The sequence below is a fragment of the Ovis aries genome, chromosome 8, assembly GCF_016772045.2.
Source record: "Ovis aries strain OAR_USU_Benz2616 breed Rambouillet chromosome 8, ARS-UI_Ramb_v3.0, whole genome shotgun sequence".
Lineage (NCBI taxonomy): Eukaryota > Metazoa > Chordata > Mammalia > Artiodactyla > Bovidae > Ovis > Ovis aries.
The window spans coordinates 64,194,085-64,203,688 of NC_056061.1; the positions used below are offsets into that span (position 1 = coordinate 64,194,085).

The following is a 9,604-nucleotide window of genomic DNA, read 5'->3' on the forward strand; positions in this document are numbered from 1 at the left end:
TCTCTCCATCTCCCTTCCTCCCTCCCTCTTTCCTCTCTCTCACACACAAACCAAGATTCCCAAAGTGTTCATGTACATCCTATTCATAGACTAAAAATTCAACCAAGAGAATATAACCACAATCTGTGTTAGGTAATACTGAAACACAGGAGTAACAAAGGTAAAAATAAATATAAATAAAAAATTTTAAAAGAAAACCACTACAGGAGCATGTGGGAAGAGAGGTACCTTTTTAATAAATACATAAATTATAGTTATTTAATTTAGAAACCACCAATAATTCCAGTGTTTCTGGAAAGCAGACTTACCACCTCTAGAATTGGTTACATGACCTTGATAAAGAAGAGAAATTCTTTATTCTTTTGGGTCTTATGAGTTATTGTTATAATTAGTAAGGCCAAAGGACTATAATAAAACATTCTTTGAATATTAAAATAATTATTTCAAAGCCTATATTAAGCCTTGCAAATTTTAGGCAAGTTATTGTATCTGAAATTTTGCCCAAGATATACACTGTCATGAGTAATGTGTTGCCATGAAAGCTTTTGGATTACAAAAATGAACTTTGGGTATTAGAATATTTGATTTACTAGATTTTGGCTCCTCTCCTGCCTGTTCCTCTTGCTAAACATTCAGACTGAGACTTTACTATGATTATCTAATCTTACCCATTCTTGGAAGTTCAGTTGCTGAAAATAAAGAGGAAGGAGACCCTCCTAGATTGTTCTAGTGCATATTTGGCTCTGAGTTAAATGAACATTTAAATCTCTAAGATTTTCAGTTAATGTTGAATTTGGCTGGATACCCTGTGGTTATAACATCTTAAGCCTTTAAAAATACATGGGTTCTCAAATAGCAATATGCTTTTTTCCTGATTTTTTTCCCAACTAGCATTTTGTTATGACTCTCACTGTCTGCATCAAACAAATTTTATGCAGTTTACAATGCTTACAGCATACGGTTGCCACCTACAAGTACTCTGTGAGCCTTAGCAGACAGCCATGTGCAACACTGAAGAATGATTTCTTGGATGAGTAGTAGAGAATCTTGCTTCTGTCCATTTTTCTACTTTCAAGGTAGGACTGGGTTAGATGTTTTTTCCTCTTCCTCCCTTTCTCTCTTCCTTTTTCCTACCTCCCTCTCTTTTTTTTCCTATTTCTCTGTTGCAGCCTCTCTTTACTACAGATACAACAATTCATGCTGTCAGTATTAGAGGTTCTTATTATGCAGTGATAATGTAATACTCGTGTAGACAACCCCAGGTGTTTCTAGCTTTTGCATCTCCTGAATCTTCACGCATGTTTCAAATCATTTTGAGTAGGAATCCATTTTTCCTTTGCTTTGTACTTCTGGCTGTACAGTATTCATTAAAGCAGAAAATATGTTAGCTTGTACACCTCATCACTCATATTGAGACCCTGTGTAGGTTTCTGTTTCAGAAGAATAATAGCTTTTACTAAGCCATAATTGAGATGAGGGCTGAGTGTAATTTTCTGCTGCAAAGGAGAGGATTGGAAAGAAGGAGCAGAAGCTTTGAGAATTTAGACCACGAAAGTTACAGCAGGAGGTAGTGGGGAACCCTCTGGAAAGAGTGGTAGACACTCTCTCAGAAAGGCAACTGATGAGTTGGCAGGGTCAGTTGAATATGGTCTTTTGAGACCTCTAGCTGTGGGGGGGAGGGGACAGGGGATCAGAGCACAGCCTCTCAAGTCTGAGGGCCCTCAATGCCTCCACCCCCTAGTTCCCTTTCCCACTTCCAACTCTTTCCTTGTAGGAAGCTGCCTCACCACATGAGCGGGTTGCAAAGCAATGGGCTGAGTTGTGTAGGAGAAGCAGCTGGAAGAGGTGAGCAGTCCACTGCTGTGATTGTTCCCCCCTTTTTAGGGCCTCTTTTGGCTATCTTTGTGTCCATGCACTCTCTATAGCCTTGCAGTCTAACTCAATTCTGTTTTGTCACTTAATCCGTTGGCTGAATTTATTGACCTACCATTGGATTACTTATTTTTGCCCAACATTATATGGCCTAATATTTGTGTTCTGAACATATTTCTGATTCACAGAACATTAATCTACTGTAGTCCCAAGTGCAAGTAAGAGATAATTTTTTTTGATTAGCATCTAAATATTTTGCATGAGAGAAAGCCAAAAAGAGGTAAGAGAAATGTGTATGCAATATTTGTTTGCATACATATATATAAAATATGCATGCATATATGTGCATAGATACATATATGTATTCACACATATACATGATAAGCATACATACATATGCATATATTATTATATGTATATAATGTCTAACTGGAAACCGATCATCCATTTAACTTACTGTGGAACTTATTAAACTCTATGGAAATAAAGCATTACATTTTCAGTATTTATGTAGTGGAAGTCTTTAAACACCAAATCTTACTGTTGATTAAGAAATTGAATTAAGTACCATCTTAATGGCAAATTAATATAGATTTGCTATGCTGTATATTTTGTTGTCATCTGGGAAAATTATACTATCAACCAATGTTAAACAGAAAAGCTCCAAATCAATTATAAATTGAGAACAAATAGCAAAGGCTGAAGATACTTTACATAATATTTAAAACTGTATTGATTCTAATTAAGCCTCTTCCATTAGACCTCCCTAGCCCTTAATGTCTCCTTCAGGAGGTAATCCCGTTACCATGATGATGGAAAGTCAGGAAGAACAGCCTCCAAAGGCAGAGGAGGCTTAGTCTACTCCTTCCAGATTGGTGTCAGCCACTTTGGGCAGTGGGGGTCCACCTGAGGCCCCTCCTGGCAGCCCCTCTGCTGCTGGTGGGGGCTGTCCCATGGGCTCACATCCAGACTCCCTAGCTGGCAGGTGTGCTCCCACTGCAGGTGGTGGGGTGGAACATTTGGCGTCCATCACACATAAGAAGGTCTCTGCTAGGGGCTCCAGGGCTTGACCGGAAGTTGCTGCCTCAGGCTTCCGGGGCTGCCCGTTCACTTCCATCACCGATAGCAAGGCCTTGGCTGCGGGCTCCTGGGCCTGACCTGAAGCTGCCTCTGGCTTCCAGGGCTGCTCATTGGCCTTCACCACCGGTAGGGAGGGCTTGGCTGGGGCCTTCCGGGTCTGACTGGAAGCTGCTGCCTCTGGCTTCCGGTTCTGCTGATCAGCCGGTGCTGCACCAGGAAGACCATCGCCTTGGGCCTCAGCTCCTGTCTCTGTTCTGAGGGTAGGTTCTGTCTCACTGACTCCCTTGTCCTCAGCCTGAGGATTTGGGGGAGGGAGGGGGATTTCTGAATGGCATGCGGGACTTAGAGGAGCTTGTTCCAGCCCCCTGAGGGCTGTGTCGCAGTCCCCTGGAAGACTGTCGACTTCTGGGTGGATTTCTTTGGCCACGTCAAGGGTTGACTCTGGACAATGCATTATCATGAAGGCCGCCGCAAGATTTTGCACAGCCTTGTGAACGCTGTTGGCTTCCTCTGCGTCAGCCTCTTCATTCACAGAGGTGTTTGGCTCGTCATCAGAGGTGTGCTGACCTTGGTCATCCTTTTCAGGCTTTTTTGCTTCTCTGATTTTTTTATAGAGTTCATTTCTCTCTTCTTGTAAAGCTCGACAGAGGTTCTCTAACCTTCCAATTTTCATCACGAAGCACTCATATTCTTTAGCTCTCAACGCTTTCTGTGATTTAAACACACACACACAAACAAAACGGTGTGAAAAGTAAAACTGCCAGGTTTTACTGGAGTAAAGTAAAATGCTCTCTGGAGACAATCAAAATCGTTAATCCAGGAATTTGTCTGTTAGGCTCTGACCACAGGGTGGTGGCTGAACAGATACTTGGTCAGGGACATCACTTCTATTTTTGCATTATGTTGGAGACTTCAGTAGAATTTTAATCCACTTTTTTTTTTTTTTAAAGGAAAGAAAGCAAAGCTTCTTTCTGCTTTGGTCTAAGGCTTCTAAAAATCTTAAAATAGATGCATTTTCTGCTTCTAAGACTTAGAAGGAATAAGCAGAGGCTTGCGGCAGAATGACTGAGATGGACTGGGATTTGGTCAGCAATGCCTTATCTGTCCTATAGAGAAACTGCTATATGCTAATCCAGCAACTGTTTGATTTCTGTTTATGAATAATAAGCACATCTCTTTGGAATTGGTTGCAGTTTGGGATGAATCGTTAAAACAGTAATTATATCCAGAGAAAGTAACCACACTCTTTCATGATGCTGCTCAAACTATTAAGTTCTCCTTTTCTCTAGAAAAGGTTGGTGTGTTGTGCATGGAATCATCTTGCTTCTCCACCCCCCACCCTCCCCCACCCTTGTGCTTTGTGCTACTCTGTACCTTTTAAGACTTTTTTTTTCACCTGTAAGCCCTGCTGCTCACGTTAAGGGTCATGTATCTTTGCTTTTTATGATCTCAAAACCTCCAGAGCCTGACATAATATCAGTATTTAAATGCCTGTTGGAGGAATTAAACAATGTACATGCACATCTGTCTGTAAATTAGCACATACCATGGGTGCTTGGACTGGTGTTTTCTCTCAGTATGCTTGAATCAATTAATAAATTTATTCTGCATCTGTTATGTGTCTGGCACTGGGGAAATTCAAAGACAGGTAAAACACTCATCCTGCCTTTGAGGAATTCACAGTCCAGCAGGTGTGGTGCTGTCTTGGGCACAGCTTTGGAATCAACAAGTAGGCATGTGACTTAGGGTCACTATGCTCTTTATGAGTCTGGACCCAACTCTAAATTACTTTTGCTCTGATTATTTTTTATTAGAGTATCATATACCACACCCTAGAAAAAAATTAAGCTCTTCAGAGGTCATCATTTGTGCTATTGGGGCATAATTATTTCCTGCGTATAAATGTATTGACAAGGGAATATGAGCAAAGGGAAAAGCTTCCTCACCTCTTCAATCATGTCCAACAGAGCTTTGTTACAGTTCTCAAACCGAGCTTTCCATGTGGCTGTGTCCTTTTCCAGCTTCTTCATTTTCTTAGTGGTCTACAGAAATTATAGTGTTTTAATGTTAATTCTGAACAGTTAATATATCAGAGAAACTATCAGTTCCATATGTGACATCAAGAAAAAGTCCCTTCATTACTAGGTGCTGAAGCAAGCAAAAATCCAATGTCAAGGAATGAAGACTGAGTGGAAAGAGTCATGATACATTTCTGAATCATCTAGGTCAGTGGTGAGCAAACTTATTTGCACCAGAGCCAGTTCAGGAGAAAGAAAACTACTTAGGTCCTTCTTTTTTTGTCATTGTGTCTTCTTTTGTTTAAAAGTAAGAATAACTTTATTGAGTTCCAAGAATAAGCTTTAAATTTAGATTATTTACTGTATTGAATGCAAGACTGTTAATGAGAAAGTTGGCCCAGCTTTTTTGCTATTAAAATGTTGATAATATCTGGGCACATCTGAGAAGTAGCCACAAAAAAGCAACTTTCAGTTTTCTCAGCCTTCTTATTTGTAGAGTGCAGTAGGATTCACAGAATGTGATTACATGCGTTACTCATTTCATCCTTGAGACAGTCCCCCAAGGAAGGTTCTGTTTTCAACTCTACTTTATAGATGGGGAAACTAAGGTTCAGAGAGATGGAGTAATGATTCAGGTAAGTTTTCAGAGGAGTAGGGCTGGAGTCATTTCCATTTAATGCAACATATGCAGAGTGCCTTCTGGTGGCTAGGCAGAGGCTGGGTGTAGGGTATACAGAAATGAATAAAATGCAGCCTAACTTTTGCAAATCTGAAACTACTCTGCATTCCTGGTTATAGAATCTCTTCTCTGCTTGGATGATGTGAAGGACAGGGCTTGTATTCAGGGACAATTACCCTGGATTAACTACACATGGGCACTGGTTGCTTCATGTCAAAAAGCCTAAGGTTGGGTCTGCTTGGAGGCCCAAGCTGTTGGCTTCTGGGCTCTGTAGAGAAGCTACATGAGCCTCCAGTGCTTTTTTTTTTTTTTTTGTTTCATCATTTCTTAACTGAGTTAATAGTTAATTAACTTTTTAAGATCATCAGCCCCTTTAAGAATTTAATGAAATCTATGGAAAGTGGAGGAGAAGGAAATGGCAACCACTCCAGTATTCTTGCCTGGAGAATCCCAGGGACAGGGGAGCCTGCTGGGCTGCCATCTATGGGATCATGCAGAGTCAGACACGACTGAAACAACTTAGCAGCAGCAGCAGCAGCGTGGAAAGTGGAAGTGAAAAATAGATTCCAAGGGATTAGATCTGATAGATAAGAGTGCCCGAAGAACTATGGATGGAGGTTGGTAACATTGTACAGGAGGCGGTGATCAAAACCATCCCCAAGAAGAAATGCAAAAAGACAAAATGGTTGTCTGACAAGGGCTTACAAATAGCTGAGAAAAGAAGAGAAGCTAAAGGCAAAGGAGAAAAGGAAAGATATACCCATCTGAGTGCAGAGTTTGAAAGCAAGGCGAGATGAGAAAGCCTTCCTCAGTAATCATTGCAAAGAAGTAGAGGAAAACAATAGAATGGGAAAGACTAGAGACCTCTTCGAGAAAATTAGAGACACCAAGAGAGCATTTCATATAAAGATGAGCACAATAAAGGACAGAAATGGTATGGCCCTAACAGAAGCAGAAGATATTAAGAAGAGGTGGCAAGAATACACAGAAGAACTATACAAAAGAGATCTTAATGACTCAGATAGCCGTGACGGTGTGATCACTCACCTAGAGCTAGACATCCTGGAATGTGAAGTCAAGTGGGCCTTAGGAAGCATCACTATAAACAAAGCTAGTGGAGGTGATGGAATTCCAGTTGAGCTATTTCAAATTCTAAAAGATGTTAAAGTGCTGCACTCTATGCCTGCAAATCTGGAAAACTCAGTAGTGGCCACAGGACTGGAAAAGGTCAGTTTTCATTCCAATCCCAAAGAAAGGCAATGCCACTACCTCACAATTGCACTCATCTCACACTAGCAAAGTGATGCTCAAAATTCTCTAAGCCAGACTTCAACAGTACATGAACCGAGTACTTCCAGATGTTCAGATGGATTTAGAAAACGCAGAGGAACCAGAGATCAAATTGCCAACATCTGTTGGATCATAGAGAAAGCAAGGGAATTCCAGAAGAACATTATTTTTGCTTCATTGACTATGCTAAAGCCTTTGACTGTGTGGATCACAAATAAACTGTGGAAAATTCTGAGAGATGGGCATACCAGACTACCTGACCTGCTTCCTGAGAAATCTGTATGCAGATCAAGAAGTAACAGTTAGAACTGGACATGGAACAACAGACTCGTTCCAGATCGAGGAAGGAGTACATCAAGGCCGTATATTGTCACCTTGCTTATTTGACTTCTGTGCAGAGTACATCATGTGAAACGGCTGGGCTGGATGAAGCACAAGCTGGAATCACGATTGCTGGGAGACATATCAATAACCTCAGATATGCAGATAACACCCCCTTATGGTAAAAAGTGAAGAGAAACTGAAGAGCCTTTTGATGAAAGTGAAGGAGGAGAGTGAAAAAGCTGGCTTAAAACTCAACATTCAAAAAAACAAAGATCGTGGCATCTGGTCCTATCACTTCGTGACAAATAGATGAGTAAACAATGGAAACAGTGAGAGACTTTATTTTCTTGGGCTCCAAAATCACTACAGATGGTGAGTACAGCCATGAAATTAAGACACTTGCTCCTTGGAAGAAAAGCTATGACCAACCTAGACAGCATATCAAAAAGCAGAGACATTACTTTGCCAACAAAGGTCCGTCTAGTCAAAGCTATGGTTTTTCCAGTGGTCATATATGGATGTGAGAGTTGGACCATAAAGAAAGCTAGCACTAAGGAATTGATGCTTTTGAACTATGGTGTTGGAGAAGACTCTTGAGTATCCCTTGGACTGCAAGGAGATCAAACCAGTCAATCCTGAAGGAAATCAGTCTTGAATATTCATTGAAAGGACTAATGCTGAAGCTGAAGCTCCAATACTTGTGGTCACCTGATGCAGAGAACTGACTCATTAGCAAAGACACTGATGATGGGAAAGATTGAAGGCAGGAATACAACAGAGGATGAGATTGTTTGATGGCATCACTGACTTGATGGACATGAGTTTGAGCAAGCTCTGGGAGTTGATGGTGGACACAGAAGTCTGGCATGCTACAGTCTATGCGGTGGCAAAGAGTCAGACCTGACTGAATGAAGGACCTGAACTGATGGGACTACACCTAAAGAAATGCAGTATGCATATCAATTTTTTTTTTTTGCTAATTCTACTGAAAGTCTATAAATGAACTTCAGATAAAAATTCTTGCTCTAAAATTTAACTAAATCTTAAAACTATTTAATTTTGAAATAAATATTTTTATACTCTAATATTTATTCCAAATTAAAACTGTAATTACAAAAATATTTTTAAAATGGATGAATCCTTTCTGGAGTGAGAAAGTTGTAACTTTTAAGAAATGTTGACCTATTAAGTTTGGTTGTGAATGGTGAAATTTATCATATATGTTTGTGAAAATTTTTTTTAAAGAATATTTTCTATACTTAAAAGAGGTTAATGCTAGTGCCTGTTCAGAAAAACAGTTCTGATGCTGATTTTGTTTTGGGAAAACAATGAATTAAATAATTTGAACATTACATCCAATAATAAAATTAGCAACTTATATTTGTAAAAGTGGACTTCTCTGGTGGCTCAGTGGTAAAGAATCTGCCTGCCAATGCAGGAGACTGGGATTTGATCCCTAGGTCAAGAAGATTCCCTGGAGGAGGAAATGACTACCCACAGCAGTATTCTTGCCTGGAAAATCTGTGGACAGAGAAGCCTAGTGGGCTGCAGTTCATGGGGCTGCAAAAGAGTCTGACATGACTTAGCAACTAAAACAGCAACAAACAATACAATTTGTAAAAGACTTTTAAAAAGTTTAAAATCCTTAAAAATACATTAACTTATTTGAACTTCACAATCTTGTGACATAGGCAAGAGAAATAGCATTTTAATAAAGGAGAAGTTAAGTGAATTGTTTACTGCTACTTGATGAGTAAGAGCGTGCCCAGAATTTGAATTCAGACTTCTCATTAAAGACTGTCTTAGTTATATCATATTACATATATTCTCTTCTGAGAATATTCTATGAAATGGTATTTTCTACTCTAACATTCTGCTCTTGCATATTTGTATGAAAGTTTTTTTTTTTAATCATTAGAAGACTTGATATTTTTATTTCAGCATAAACAATATTATATTGCTAGCTCTTTTCTTTTTAAACCTCTCCATGGACTAGCAAAAGAAAATATTCTTCCTCAGGGTGAAAATGTATCCTGGTGTTTTTGGATTCTTCCTAAAATTAATCCGCCAGATATTTAACCAATAAAATACAGCTCAGATCTCATTTGCATGTATAAATGTTTCATTACTTCATGAAATGCACTGAAATATCTTAGCGAGAGAAAAATGAACCCAAAGGAAAATTGCCTGTCAAAATAGAAAATGTCAGTATTTCATGGGAGATAAGCAATACTCACTTTATCCATTTCTTGTTTGAAAGTGGCAAACACCTCATTGCTTTTTGTCAGTGTGCTCTGAAACTCTTCAAACCTTCCAGAGTAGAGAGTAAGCTGTAAACAGG

The 9,604-nt window shown here is 39.5% G+C and overlaps 1 protein-coding gene across 1 annotated transcript in view; it reads right to left on the bottom strand.

Moving 5' to 3' along the window:
• Window positions 1–211: 211 nt before the first annotated feature.
• The window catches only part of TXLNB (taxilin beta), a 55,833-nt gene continuing 46,440 nt past the window's right edge, over window positions 212–9,604 (bottom strand). The window contains exons 8-10 of the mRNA XM_027972501.2: window positions 9,501–9,593; window positions 4,899–4,994; window positions 212–3,661 (exon numbers count right to left, since the gene is read on the bottom strand). Coding sequence (XP_027828302.2) covers window positions 2,726–3,661; window positions 4,899–4,994; window positions 9,501–9,593 — 1,125 coding nt within the window. The 3' untranslated portion in view covers window positions 212–2,725. The remainder of the gene's footprint in view (window positions 3,662–4,898; window positions 4,995–9,500; window positions 9,594–9,604) is intronic.